Source organism: Crinia signifera, chromosome 5 (genome assembly GCF_055691185.1).
Source record: "Crinia signifera chromosome 5, ASM5569118v1, whole genome shotgun sequence".
Taxonomy (NCBI): domain Eukaryota; kingdom Metazoa; phylum Chordata; class Amphibia; order Anura; family Myobatrachidae; genus Crinia; species Crinia signifera.
In genome coordinates, this window is record NC_139221.1 from 306,794,165 (window position 1) to 306,810,143 (window position 15,979).

The window sequence follows — 15,979 nt, forward strand, 5'->3', positions numbered from 1 at the left end:
CGCCACCATCAAAACTTACCCCAGCCTTTTAGCAGTTGCAGATTATTCATCCGTATAAGGATTCTGCGTCCATGTGTGTACACAAACACCATCGGCGCCGATTCCACGACATTACAGAATGGAAGCAATGGCTTTATGTAATACTGAGTGCACAGCCTACTACAGACATAGACTATCGATTTTTTTTAAATGATTCGTCCCTAGCATGGTGTGTTCAGGATGAGCGTGCAACGTGCCAGCAGATGTTATCGCCTGTCTATACACACATTTCTGTACAGTGCGATGAACTTGTGCCCCTCTCATTGACAACTGTCAGACAGCGAGCTCCCCTCCCAGGCTAAGGGCGGTGGAGGAGAGAGGGAAGGGTTATAAGCTGATGCTAATGAAGCTGAGCTGGGGCCAGCATGAGACAGCGGATTCCTCTCCAGCAGCAGCATCATGCAGTACTTACAGTGAGCAGCATCCATTCCTGCTGTACCAGGGACCAAGCCTCATCCCTTGTTCATTGCAGCGTTCCCACCCAATCCATCTCCAGCATCTCCATATAACAGGGAAGGAAGGTAAATATCGGCTGGCTTGTGTGATGTCTGTGAGCTAGCAGCCTCATGTAATACAGCAGCACAGTGGGGAATGATGGACAAGCTTCTGTAATAATACTTTGACATGATCTCAGCTGTCAAAAGTCAGATTATGAAGCTTTGGGTCACCCTTCCCTGTAGAGGTGCTGCTGTGCCCGGTGTTACCCAACACTGACGTGCAGTTGGGGGAGCCTTTAGTGTCCCCGTATTTGACTCATCATTTGTGGGTAATGCTGTGTAATGTGCTGCTTACTCCTAACAGGATGGGCTGTTTGTAGGTTGTTATGTTGTGTTTGGAATTTTAATAGCATAGTTTTCATGAGTTTGGCCTCTTCTTGTTGTGTAGTTTGACTTCTGTGTCCCTACCATGTCACACCAGGCATTCAGCCATTACACACTGTAGCTTTAACAGTACAATACTGAGGGCGAGATGTAACAGGAAGAGATTTTTTAGTAAGGTTCCGAGATTGCGCCTTATCGCATGTTTAGAAATCGGCAAATTTTTGCCTGATTCGCAAATGGAATGGAATCCGTTTTCCCGGGTAGAAATTGAATTTGCATAGTGTGATTTTTAGTAACGTAAATGTGCAATTTTTAGACAAGCGGTTTGTAGTGATGATAATGTGCGATTTTTTTAAACATGGGAGTGTGTGGTATGTAGTTAAAAAAAACAAATACGGCATGGGGTCCCCCATCCTGATACAAACCAGCCACAGACTCATTGAGCCTGTCCTGGTTTCAAAAATATGGGGCACAAAAAGCGTAGGGGTCCCCCCCTATGTCTGAAACCAGCCCCAGGCTATTGGACAGGTCCTGGCTCCAAAAATATGGGGGACCGAACGAGCCCCAGGCTCCAACAGCCACTGGTGTGATGCCACAGCAGGTTGACACTTTTTATACAAGGCCGTACCATGAGCACCGTGGCTGGTCAGCCCTGGGTGGGGTCCATGGGGGAGTCAGAATTTCAGAGCAAAAAGTGTGATTTATACCGCAATTCACATCGTATTACCTGTGTGAATTACACAGAATAGGCGAATTGGGGTTGGATTAACGGCTGATTGCTTTAACATGACACATATCACAATTATTTGACACCACACAACTCCACAGGGCTCTGCTAATTCTTACATGTAATCTTCCATGTGTTTCTTTAACATTTTTTGCTTTTTTACAGCAATATATATATATATATATATTATATATCTATATATCTCGTATATATAGTATATCCGGCACTCTGTTATAGATTTAACTTGCCCGGTGCCTTCAACAGCAAATTTGTATCCTTCAAAAAAAGAAGCGGCACTCCAGGACTTGTAAAGTCCTGGAGTGCCTCTTCTTTTCTTGAAGGATATATATATATATATATATATATATATATATATATATATACTTGAAATAAGACGACGGCACTCGTAGGACTTTCAAAACAAAACAGGTGTATTCACAAGATGATGACCAATGTTTCGAGGTGCTTTCACCCCTTTGTCAAGGTACAAACTGAGAGAGAGGGAGAAGCCCGGAGAGGAGAGTTTCAGCAGCTGCTATGGGGGTGGGGCTTGAGCTTGAGATCACTAAACCCCACCCCCACGATGTTAAACGGTTAAATTTGCGGATCTCCGTGGAGGGGGCGGGGCTAAAATGACGTGATTTTGCAATTTTAGCTCCGCCCCCTCCTCTGAGACCCGCAGATTGCGGTATTTAAATGCCACGATCGGGGGCGCAGCGGTGGTCCCCCCTGAATCCGGGAGGGTTGCCCACCCTTCCAGGGGGCCAGGAGCGGGACCCGATTTTCGGGAGACTCCCGGCCATTCCGGGAGGGTAGGCAACTCTGTTCTATATATATATGTCTAGTGTCCATGTGTCTGCGAAACACTGCCATCTGCTGGCCGTTTGTGAAACTACATCGCTTTCTCTCAGACAATCACAAGGTAGCAGACTAGCTTTTGAAGCTTTTGCTTCGCGCGGAGTAACTAGTACGTTCTATGTACTGTATGTCTCCAGCTAAACTAGTCTTGTTGGTAATTTGAGTTTTTTTATTTAAAAAACATTCATGCTGCATGTTCCCTTTGCAGCCCCACCTCAGTGTCACAATAGATTAGCCACGTACAATAGTTGCCACTTTATTATTTGTATTTACTTTATGTCAATTAAAAGAAGAGGATAATGTATTAATAATACATGTAGCATGGCCACATAGCAAAACTGTAACAAGGCATGCTGGGATGTGTAGTTCCACAACAGATGGAGGGCCGAAGGTTCTCCATCCCTAGTGTGAGGGATAGGAGAATGAGGGAGCAGATATATTGGATGTTGGCATTGGAAAGCATTTTGTAGCCTTTACAATTTATATAGGGAGGTGTTCTAGACTCACACCCTATGTAATGATAGGTTACCTTGCTGAGGCTTATATCGATACACACAGAGAGAAACAGATGCCCGTACACTATTCAGACATTACTAATTGGTAATTAGTCATTGTAATATATTTTGCAATAAATAGAGTTTATTTATTTATTTTTGTTTTCATAATCTTGTGCCAGGGTAATGGGCGTACCCACCACGTCCAGGTCCTAGCATTCTAGGGGTTCAAGTCTAGGGCGTGGGACACCCCCAAACCAGGGATGGTCTGTGAAAACTTTCCAATGATCAAATTATGCTGAATTATTATAATACAATAAAATGACAATACAGCACAAATATCTCAGCTCCCAATGACATTGTTCTGCGCTATGATGAGGGTCATTGTGTTAGTGCGTTGTTTGATGCTCCTGTGACTTTGGTCAGAGCCGGGGTCTGTGTACCTGACAGCAGCATTTATACAGCATATTATTGTATTTCTGTATTGCATCTATTATTTATGTTTAATAAGTGCACTCACTATGAATGGATGATGTAATGAAACAATCACAGGGCCTGATTCGGAACTGCTTGCTAGTCTGCGTATATTCGATGCCCGGCAAGCTGGTAAATGTCGCCCCACCAAATGCTCGCCCCTCCCCCCCACCGCCATGCAAATCCCCGCACTAGCATGCTAGCAGATGTGTATGTTTATTTATTACCTGTCATTGATTCTGTTTCGACTTTTGTCTAGGAGGAGGATAATTCCACTTATACCCTGCTTTATATGTAATTGTTAGAGGGCCGTGCACTCCAGGTATGGACATCGGAATGCAATGGTTACAAACCATCAGTCTGGTGGTAATATCTTTACCATTTGATGGTGGCGTTTCTGATGTTTGCCGCCATTGAGTGGCATTGATGTGATAATGTTCCGATGGTTGCCTGTTTGTTTAATTCTTGAGAGCTGCACATCCTCTGGCTCATTCCTGGGTGCTGTGTCTGCATTGGGGCATCTTCTTGGGTGGATCTCAAGCAGCTAATTAAGCTTTAATTTAAGCTTTAAAATGTTGGTTAGTGGTGGTTGTATTGAAGCGGGGTTGGCAGGATGGTGGGCGGAATGGGGGTATCGTGAAATGATTGCACCATTGAGGCCCCGCCCCTGAATAGCAAGGTGATGCGATTTAGTGTGGATCGATTTTCAGGTCCCCCTCGGTCTGCCCACTTGTGTTCTGTAAGTGTGCGGCTGAGGGGTGTGTGTGTTTGAGGTCAGGGGGGTATGCAGGGGACTTGCCCACCAGACTGGTACCGCAGGGAGCTATGCATGGGGGAAGGGCTTTGTAAAGGGGGCATTGCAGGTGTGATGATGTTTTAGCGTGAATTTATCAGCTGCATTGCACATCCATTTCACTCAGTAAGTGGCCAGCAGTAGCAGTAAACTCCTTGAGACTTACGCCAAGAGTGTCACATGATTGTCAGGAGCCTCCGGGAGAGTGTGCTAGTTTGTGTCCATCCCCTAGCAGTGCACTCTGCAGAGCAGCCGGTGATCCCTGAAGAGATTCCAGGGGCTACCCAGCTGCGAGGGGAGCGCTGGGCACCCCCCCAAAATGATGAAAAGCGGGATCACAGTGCCAGGCCCCTCTACCCAAGGCCATGCCCACTCACCTCTTAGCTCCGTCCCCTTTTTTGGGCCTTTGTGTGTGGCAGGTCCCTTTCCATAATGACAAAAGTTGGGAGGTATGTGTAATTAAGTACAATACTTTACATTAGTCATACCTCCCGAAAATAGGGGGTATGGCCTCACAGTCATGCTGGCCATGCCCCACCCTCTTTGTCTCAGTGACTAGCTGATGTGCAGTGCATATTACCCGCTGCCCTGCTCAACAACTGCCCTCCACCGCAGGATACTGCCAGCCCCAGATGGGACCTGGAACAGTTACAAAACAACTGGACTGTCCAGCGAAAATCAGGACAGTTGGGAAGTTTGCATATATGTGTTTTGCATGTACATTCATAAGTGATGCAGAGAATTCAGAGTGTTCCAGACTGTAATCAGACACTAAACTGTGAGAGGAAGCGGCTCGCTAATATGGTAGTTAATATTCCAACTGGGCGCATCAAAGCAGAATGTCACATATAATTTGTTATCTGTGCCTGTACATGTATAGGGCAGATTTACATGCCAGAGTCCGACCAGGACCTATATGCAGACCTAGAGCATGATGGGAAATGTCAGAATACTGAAGTGGTTCTAGCCAATGCCCTATGACTATGGGTGTTTGACCGGTGTTGCTAACCAGGCAGGAAGGGCAGGTGGTGGTATATGTATTTGGCTTGTTGGCTGTTTGGAGCAGCAATTTGCATCCTGTAGAGCTGCCGGCTTACCCTTAGGACGCTGTTTACTCTAGTAATCTTCTACCGCCTGCCCCAGACATTATGGTGTAACATGTGCTAGAGGAAGCGGGGGCAGCCAGGGCGCAAGGGGTCCATACTACAGACCCGGATTCCGTTGCCAATAGGTCCTTACGGTACCTCTCTGCTTCTACACATGGACGACTGAATCCGCATTATTTTGTGAAATGTGTATATTATACTAAGCAGGAGGCCGTTCTTCCCTCTCAGCATCAGCCCCAATAGGTTTAGGTTGGGCAACTCCACCTTTACATAGGCGTATACAGCAATATTAGTCATATAATACAACATTGTGCAGTATAACATACCTCCCAACATTATTTGGGGGTGTGACATTGCAACAAGGGGTGTGGCCTAGTCCACATGGCCACGCCCCCATTTTCACCGTGGTGGGGGCATAGCTAGCGGCTCCGTGCTCCCAGCCCCTCGGGTTGCAGGAATAGACGCTGTGCACATGTGCACAGCGTCTATTTATGGGTGACAGGGCGGGACTCCCAACTGCCCCCCCGCCGTGGGACACTGCCAACCCCAGGCGGGGTGCAGGAACGTCTCCAAAAAAATTTAAAGCGGGACAGTTGGGAGGTATGAAAAAGTATAATACATAACCTACATGGACCTTTTATAATATTACAAAAGGGAAATCCTTATATATTATACAGCGGAATGATCCCTGTTTATTCACTTTTCAGACACAAGATGAGCTACCAAGTGTGAGAAGTAGAAATGTCTTAGATACATACATGGAATTCCTGATAGGCGTGAAATAGGACGGATCGGCTAGATGTCACTTATATGATAGGTTTGGTGACAGATCCCATGTACACAGACATATTCCGCGGCCGCACAGACACTGATGCTTTGTCAAGACGGAATTTCCTTTTAAATCCTTAATCATATCTCCTCAAACCAGGCTCTGGAACAGAAAGTGGAAATAATTCTTCTGAAGCAGATTATCAGTAACAGTGGTAAATCCTGGATTCATTTATGCTAAATTTCAGACTCGCTGGCAGCACTTGGCATCCGTCGGGGCACTGTAAGATATATGGTGCCTCTTACATTTAACTAGCTCGGATGAACAATTGTCCTTCATCCAAAATGACACTTTGGGCCTTATTCTGAGTCCCGGCAAGGCCGATGTTTGCGGAGTCGCACAGCCATGAATCCAGATTGTGCGGGTTCCTCGTCACAGTAGGGATGGCCATCGACCATCGATGATTCCAAATCATCGATGGTCCATGGCTGATGTCGAATACTTTTGCCATCGATGGGGGAGAACCAGATGGTTTCCCTCCATCGATGGAACAGCAAAACGATGTTTTGCTGTTTTTTTTTTCAAAGTGCCGGGACACGGAGCATAGCTCCGCCCCCCCACACCCGCAAAGCCCCGCCCCCATGTTTTGATTGGCCCGAAGGCCAATCAATCAAACACAATGGATGACCATCGATATGTAAAAATATCGATGGTCATCCATTGCATAGTTTAGCACTATTGATGGCCAGTTGCAGAATTGCCATCGATGGCAACCATCGATGGCAATGGCAACGATGGCCATCCCTACGTCACAGTCATACTTGAGTAATCAACTGGAACAGTTGTGAAGCTCCTAAAAATTGGTAATACTCCCGGCCTGCCGGAAGAGTGGGTAAATCTCCTGGAAGGAACAAACCCACCCACCCACACCCCGCACATCTGCCAACATGCAGATCTTAGTATATTAACATGTAATAATAAATATAATACAAACACAAAACCCACAAAGCTTGTTTAGCTAGTGAAATATGATTATGTAAGATGATAAACTGACTGTTTTCCTATTGAATTAAATAAGTCATTTATAACTTAGGGTAAAATATTAGTGTCACATGCTGGCAGATGTCATATGATATGTACGATATATGTACGATATATTGATAATAATTACACATTAATAAACAATTTAAAGTGTGTTAGTTATTGTTTAATGATTTGCTTAAAAAAACAAAACAATATTCTGCATATTGGACCACTAAGAGTAAGAACCCTTTACAGCGGTGACAGCCAATGGGATACACTTCAGTGGCCACATATTCGGCTAACCCGGTACACTTCAGTGGCCACATATTCGGCCAACCCGGTACAGTTCAGTGGCAACATATTCGGCCAACCCGGTACACTTCAGTGGCCATATATTCGGCCAACCCGGTACACTACAGTAGCCACATATTCGGCCAACCCGATACACTTCAGTGGCCACATATTCGGCCAACCCGGTACACTACAGTAGCCACATATTCGGCCAACCCGATACACTTCAGTGGCCACATATTCGGCCAACCCGGTACACTACAGTGGCCACATATTCGGCCAACCCGGTACACTTCAGTGGCCACATATTCGGCCAACCCGGTACAGTACAGTAGCCACATATTCGGCCAACCCGGTACACTTCAGTGGCCACATATTCGGCCAACCCGGTACACTTCAGTGGCCACATATTCGGCCAACCCGGTACACTTCAGTGGCCACATATTCGGCCAACCCGGTACACTTCAGTGGCCACATATTCGGCCAACCCGGTACACTTCAGTGGCCACATAAACGGCCAACCCGGTACACTACAGTGGCCACATATTCAGCCAACCGGGTATATTCAGTGCCCAAATATTCGGCCAACCCGGTACACTCGCAGGCCAAATATTCAACCAACCCGGTACACTTCAGTGCCCACATATTTGGTCCTCTAAGAGGACATCCAATGCATACAAAGATTACCCTTAATGTCATTTAGACAAGAGACAACTGTTAGTAATAATATATTTCTTCATTTATATGTTGCATACAAATTTCTCACCACAGTGCAGAGAACATTTTGTCATTTACATCACTCGCTGCACCAGTGGAGCTTACAATCTACAGTATATTCCCATGGACCGTACACACTAGGGTTAATTTTTGTCAGGAGCCAATTACCTGAGCAGTATTAATATGCACAAATGGCAATAATATGCTGTAACTCATAGCAACAAGACAATAGGAGCATTGTTGCAGTAATCTTCCCTGAGCTGATGGATGCGGATACATCCTGGTTGGTTGCCGCAATGTTACGCAATAATAACAGTGTAAAAGAGTAAAGAGGCTCATTATCATACTAATTGTACTTGATAGTAGGTTGTAGAACATGATCTAGCCCATTGTACTGGCTGTCATTATCTGCGGGAGGTAGTGTGCTATGTCAGCTGTGCGGCCGGGAGAGTGGGGTAGTAGAAGATGCTTTGTCCCACACAGTGGGAAGAATGTCGCTGTCAGCAGCAGCATATGATACCGGGGCCACTGAGCGAAGTTCTGTTTGCAATGAGGATGAGTTGCTGTGTTTTCTGTAATAGAATAGAATAGTAGTAACATGTAACCGGGTTCTTTAGGAAAGGCCTCTATCACAATCAGTATGTTTAATGCGGATGTGATACATTGCGGTTGCCTAAATTCTCAATGTGAAAATGTAGTTGTTAAAGCAGCCAATGAGCATCCATCACTGGTAAAATTGGTAGCCCACGGGTATCTTTTGGAGATATCTGCTGCGGTATCCCAGAACCATGTGGGAAGATTACTATAGTACAACCCTTTACATTCACAGTATCAGCTTTCTTACGACTCCATGACAGTCACACTCTGCCCTATGCTTTGTAAATCCTGAAATACTGCACAATTTTACCAGACTTGCCAAACGTTGTCTGCTACTCTGACCTTGCCTGGGTCACAGCCTCACTCCTCTGTACATCAGCCTACACACTACCGCTCCTGCTTTGTGTATACTACTGCTCCTATTTGGTGCACACTACTGCTCCTGCTTGGTGCACAATACTGCTCCTGCTTGGTGCACACTACCACCCCTCCTTGGTGCACACTACTGCTCTTCCTTGGTGCACACTACCGCTCCTCCTTGGTGTACACTACTGCTCCTCCTTGGTGCACACTACTGCTCCTCCTTGGTGAACACTAGTGCTCCTCCTTGGTGAACACTAGTGCTCCTCCTTGGTGCATACTACTGCTCTGCTCCTCTTTGGTATACACTACTGCTTCTCCTTGGTGCACACTACTGCTCCTCCTTGGTGCACACTACCGCTCCTCCTTGGTGCACACTACCGCTCCTCCTTGGTGCACACTACCGCCCCTCCTTGGTGCACACTACCGCTCCTCCTTGGTGCACACTACCCTCCTCCTTGGTGCACACTACCGCTCCTCCATGGTGTACACTACTGCTCCTCCTTGGTGCACACTACTGCTCCTCCTTGGTGCACACTACTGCTCCTCCTTGGTGCATACTACTGCTCTGCTCCTCTTTGGTACACACTACTGCTTCTCCTTGGTGCACACTACTGCTCCTCCTTGGTGCACACTACTGCTCCTCCTTGGTGCACACTACTGCTCCTCCTTGGTGCACACTACTGCTCCTCCTTGGTGCACACTACTGCTCTGCTCCTCTTTTGTACACACTACTGCTCCTCATTGGTGCACACTACTGTTCCTCCTTGGTGCACACTACTGCTCCTCCTTGGTGCACATTACTGCTCCTCCTTGGTGCATATTACTGCTCCTATTTGGTGCACACTACTGCTCCTCCTTGGTGCATACTACTGTTCCTCCTTGGTGCACACTACCGCCCCTCCTTGGTGTATACTACTGCTCCTATTTGGTGCACACTACTGCTCCTCCTTGGTGCATACTACTGCTCCTATTTGATGCACACTACTGCTCCTCCTTGGTGCATACTACTGCTCCTCCTTGGTGCATACTACTGCTCCTCCTTGGTGCATACTACTGCTCCTCCTTGGTAAACACTAGTGCTCCTCCTTGGTGCATACTACTGCTCTGCTCCTCTTTGGTACACACTACTGCTCCTCCTTGGTGCACACTACTGCTCCTCATTGGTGAACACTAGTGCTCCTCCTTGGTGCATACTACTGCACTGCTCCTCTTTGGTACACACTACTGCTTCTCCTTGGTGCACACTACTGCTCCTCCTTGGTACACACTACTGCTCCTCCTTGGTGCACACTACTGCTCCTTCTTGGTGCACACTACTGCTCCTCCTTGGTGCACACTACACTACTGCTCCTTCTTGGTGCACACTACTGCTCCTCCTTGGTGCACACTACTGCTCCTCCTTGGTGCACACTACTGTTCCTCCTTGGTGCACACTACTGCTCCTCCTTGGTGCATACTGCTGCTCTGCTCCTCTTTTGTACACACTACTGCTCCTCCTTGGTGCACACTACTGCTCCTCCTTGGTGCACACTACTGCTCCTCCTTGGTGCACATTACTGATCCTCCTTGGTGCACATTACTGCTCCTATTTGGTGCACACTACTGCTCCTCCTTGGTGCATACTACTGTTCCTCCTTAGTGCACACTACCGCCCCTACTTGGTGTATACTACTGCTCCTATTTGGTGCACACTACTGCTCCTCCTTGGTACACACTACCGCCCCTCCTTGGTGCACACTACTGCTCCTCCTTGGTGCACACTACTGCTCCTCCTTGGTGCACACTACTGCTCCTATTTGATGCACACTACTGCTCCTCCTTGGTGCATACTACTGCTCCTCCTTGGTGCACACTACTGCTCCTCCTTGGTGCATACTACTGCTGTGCTCCTCTTTGGCACACACTACTGCTCCTCCTTGGTGCACACTACTGCTCCTCCTTGGTGAACACGAGTGCTCCTCCTTGGTGCATACTACTGCTCTGCTCCTCTTTGGTACACACTACTGCTCCTCCTTGGTGCACACTACTGCTCCTCCTTGGTGCACACTACTGCTCCTCCTTGGTGAACACTAGTGCTCCTCCTTGGTGCATACTACTGCTCTGCTCCTCTTTGGTACACACTACTGCTTCTCCTTGGTGCACACTACTGCTCCTCCTTGGTGCACACTACTGCTCCTCCTTGGTGCACACTACTGCTCCTTCTTGGTGCACACTACTGCTCCTCCTTGGTGCACACTACTGCTCCTCCTTGGTGCACACTACTGTTCCTCCTTTGTGCACACTACTGCTCCTCCTTGGTGCACACTACTGCTCCTCCTTGGTGCATACTGCTGCTCTGCTTCTCTTTTGTACACACTATTGTTCCTCCTTGGTGCACACTACTGCTCCTCCTTGGTGCACACTACTGCTCCTCCTTGGTGCACACTACTGCTCCTCCTTGGAACTCCACTAAACTGTTGATCCACTCTCATAATTTTGTTAATACAAGACCCACTCACTCACACCGATGAGGAGACCACGTGGAAGTCTTGCTGATGTCCTGTACATTCTTCCTTCTCCTAACTTACTGTGACTAGGCTGTTCCGGTGCTTCAATATTGCCGATCGCCACTCAAAGGCCTAGATGCTGCAACAGTTGGCAGTTGATAGGAGCAGAATGTACAGGATGTACCGGAAATGTTGCAGAGGGCAGCGCCAGCTTTTGCTGGCGTTACCCTATAGAAATATGTGGGCTTCTTTCCACATTGTGTTCTGGAGCGATTCGATCAGATACTTATCAGCACCCCTGCTGCCGCCATGCACAGAGGGACTCCTAGGCCGAAATCCAGTGCTGGCATCGCAATGGGCAGCTTTTTTGGGGAGGGGCTCTACTTTCAGGTATTACTTGCAAATGTTAGTACATATGGGATTAGTATGACTGCAATGCGTGGCAGGATGAACCACACATGCTTGGTATATCCCTCCCTGTATCTCTCCATTGTTAACTGAGCCAACACTTCTTCAATATTAGCAGGGCTTAAAGTTGTCCTGGTCAGGTGGTGGAACTCATTTCCCTCTGCCACTTAATTCACCCCCCTTCCTTTCCCCCATTAGGCAGAGCCAGGGCCAGTGGTAGGGTGTTTGGTACCCCACACTGCAAACTATAAATTTTTTTGGGTTAGAATTACTGTGCAGTGTCATGGTGGAGGTGCACCCCCCACACACACACTTTAACCCTTGAACTTTAGCCACTTCGCCAAGGATAATACATCAAGATAAGACAAATATAGGACAGCTGCTAAGGTTTTGATTAGTTACAGGCAACAACTATTTACCCTATCCCCAAATATTCTATAAACCATTAGTTTCTCGTCTTCGTATTTCATCTTTTTGAAAGATATTATTACATCTTTTCATCAGGTTTTTGTGATGCCCCCAAAAAGAAAAGTTTCAAAAGAGAAAAGAGATCTGAAGAAGCCAGAGAGTACAGCGTCTGCAGGCAGCAGCAGCCAGGACAAAGCGGCAAAGCCACAGGACAAATTAGGTCGGGTTGTGCCAACAAAGCGGCCAGGAAGACGTCTCAAGGAGGAGGTCCCAGAATCCCCTGTAGCTGCACAGTCTAGTGTTCCGGAGACTGCAGCACCTGATAAACTACAGGTAAGGCGTTCATATAGTAACCAATAACAGCGCAATCAGTAAATAGCAACATTCCATACCATAAATGGGTGTGGTATGGCGGTCCGATAGGGGGATCCCGATGGCCAGACGGCGGAATCCCGACTGCCGGTGCTCTGACAGGGGGATGAGCACAAAGACGCCCCTTGCGGGTTCGCTGAGCTTGCCACAGGTTCTATTCTCCCTCTATGAGGTTGTGGACCCCTACTAGGGAGAATAGCCCCTGTCAGACGGGATCCCCCTGCAGTCAGGATTCCAATATCGGGATACTGACTGTCGGGATCCCCATGCCGTGCAGTCATCCGACACCCACCATAAATATAGTGGTTGCCAGGTACTGTATATGAATATTTAGAATGTGGACACTAGACTATCGACCTGGTCGGAGTGTCAGATATTCAGGGTGACATTTAATGGGATGCGATTTTTAGTAAGGTTCTAAAATCGCACAATATCGCATTTTACTGAAATCGGGATTTTTGTTAAAAACATCGACTATTTAATGAGATGCGAATTTGCAGGTGAAAAGCGTGATTTTTAGTCATGAAAATGTGCGAATTTGTGGACATGTGTGATTTTGGAGACATGGTAATGTGCATTTTTTGTTTAAAAAAAAAAAAAAAAAAGGGTGTGGGGTCCCCCCTCCAGAGCATAACCAGCCCCGGGCTCAAAGATTTGGTCCTGGTTTAAAAAATCATGGGGCAAATCAAACAGGGTCCCCCTTGATGTTTATAAAACCAGCACCAGGGTTCCCAAAATACGGGGGACAAAATTAATAGGGGTCCCCCCGTATTTCAAGAACCAGCACCGGGCCCAACCAGCCAACAAATCGAGGGATACTTTTTATACAAGGCCCCCCTGGCCAAAGCATTTACTCCTTGAATAGTCAGCCTGGGCAGGGATTCTGGGGAAGTGGGGACCCCCCCAATGAAGGGATCCCGTCCTCCAAAATTTACCTGCCCAGGCTGAAGCCTGGTGCTGTCCCCGATGCCCCTTGGGCGGGGGCATTGGGTTGACAAAGGTAAACAAACATTTGGGCTGCTCTCACAGGGGTGCTGCCAGCTGGAGAAGACAGCGTGATCCGGGAGGCGTCTGGCAATTGTTTTCCCTCAACAGATACTCGTTGGGATTCTACATGAACAAGAGGACAGGCCATCGGCGGACCCATAGGTAATGTATGTGTATGTGTTCCCCCCCCCCATTATTTGTACTGTTGTAGAACTACAAGTCCCAGCAGACCCTTTAATGCCCCGCATGCTAGGACTTGTGGTTCTCCAAGTCCCTGCATGCGGTGCAGGCTTTCTGTGACTTGTAGATTCACAACAATACACACTAGTTTGTTCTATTTTTCAACATTTATCAGCCCGGTGCCCACCGCCCAGGGGCATCGGGGACAGCCCATGTCAATTTATGTTGACCATTCTTAGGTGTCGGCCTAGCCACTGTCGACTTAGAAATAGTCTATCATCTATACCATAACGTACAGTTGTGGGTTAAGTTCTTAAGGTGACTGGCAGATGGCTGTGCCAATGTAACTTACTGATGGGACCATTACTTTATGTACATTGTGCTACAGCGCCAGCCGGGCATCCTAAAGCCAAAGTGTCTTTCACCCACCACAAGCATTAGATCCTAAATGCCAGTTGCATAGCCTTGGTTACATGCACATGGGCAGTATGACTGGCGAGTCCCTGAGCACCCATACACCTGTGTATAGCAGCATTACAAGGGGAGCTACATGTGTATTAGCCTAGGGCACCTGGAACCTTTAATCGGGCCCTGAATATCCCGGGTCATTTTTTCAATCCTGCGATTCCCGGGATTGAGAAATATTATTTATTCTGTACAATAAACATGAGTGACTAGTACAAATAAAGGTGATGGGCCATAAATGTTATTTTATTTCTGTGGTGTCGGAGCCCAGCAGCAGAACCACAGGTATATATGGCCCTTTCCTGTGAAAGGAATAAAATAAATCTTTCTAGGACCCCGGCCGGGCCCCCCAAAAAACAGGATTCCATAATAAAATAATATTTATGGCCAGGGGCAGATTGGGGGAGAAGTACCAAGCCTTGAAGAGTGATCAACTGAAGACGTTACCGGAACCAACCAATCAGCTGTCATATATCTAGCGCAGTCTATGAAATGACAAACGCTGTTCCATCTCCCCTTCATATTTCATTCAACACGTTGATGTCTTATTTTCGTTTGATCTTCTGTATAATGAGCATTTTTCCACGGAACAGATCCAAGAAAGAGGCAGGCAGCACAAAGCTATGACACTAATTACCGTCTATTCAGCTTTATTCTATGTCGATAAAGGCATTCTTGATTAGCAATGACAAGTGCGTAATCTGTTGGTATAACATGAATTTCCAAGATTCTATAATCTGCAAATTTATTTTGTGTAGAGAATTATTATTTTCCTTGTTCTGCAGCTACTGGATATGCAACAAGCTTCCAGAAACAGGGCCATGAGAAATGAAAAGGTTCCAAGCTCCAGTAACATAGAGCAGCTGAGTGTGTGACCGGAACACAGTCAGATGACATCAACTCATTCGTACATGGGGTTGATGCTGTGATGGGACTTGCAGCAGCTGAGTGTGTGACCGGAACACAGTCAGATGACATCAACTCATTCGTACATGGGGTTGATGCTGTGATGGGACTTGCAGCAGCTGAGTCTGTGACCAGAACAAAGTCACATAGCATCAGCTCTTGTGTACACAGGGCTGATGCTGTGATGGGACTTGCAGCAGCTGAGTGTGTGACCGGAGCACAGTCAGATGACATCAACTCATTCGTACATGGGATTGATGCTGTGATGGGACTTGCAGCAGCTGAGTCTGTGACCGGAACACAGTCAGATGACATCCGCTCATTCGTACATGGGGTTGATGCTGTGATGGGACTTGCAGCAGCTGAGTCTGTGACCGTTTCTCCGTCCACAATAGCTGACGGATTCCTCAGAAGCTTCTGCGGAAACCGTCAGCTATTGTGGACGGAGAAATGCGTCAAGCACGTGGAGTCCAGCTCTACCTTCACTATCCCCAAGCCAGCTCCTTCTTCTACTCCATCCAACCTGGTCCTTGGACCCCCGCTTCTTTAGGCCGCACGCTGGGAGTGACCAGCGGCGATCTCCGCAGCAACTAACAACGGGCCGGTGAGTGACATCCTTCCTCGGCACAGAGAGGTTAAGTGAGAGACGGGAGACGGACAGTCTGCTCCCGACGGAGGCTCCAAGTACAACAGAG

At 47.3% G+C, this 15,979-nt stretch overlaps 1 protein-coding gene across 5 annotated transcripts in view; it reads left to right on the forward strand.

Annotated features, from left to right (window-relative positions):
• Positions 1-225: 225 nt before the first annotated feature.
• The window catches only part of DYNC1I1 (dynein cytoplasmic 1 intermediate chain 1), a 261,497-nt gene continuing 245,743 nt past the window's right edge, over positions 226-15,979 (forward strand). For 2 of the 5 annotated variants that reach the window (XM_083189465.1, XM_083189466.1), the window contains exons 1-2: positions 230-560; positions 12,471-12,707. In XM_083189465.1, coding sequence (XP_083045591.1) covers positions 12,480-12,707 — 228 coding nt within the window. In that variant the 5' untranslated portion in view covers positions 230-560; positions 12,471-12,479. Of the gene's footprint in view, positions 561-12,470; positions 12,708-15,979 lie in introns of all 5 variants that reach the window. The other 3 variants (XM_083189467.1, XM_083189468.1, XM_083189469.1) reach the window with 2 other exon arrangements.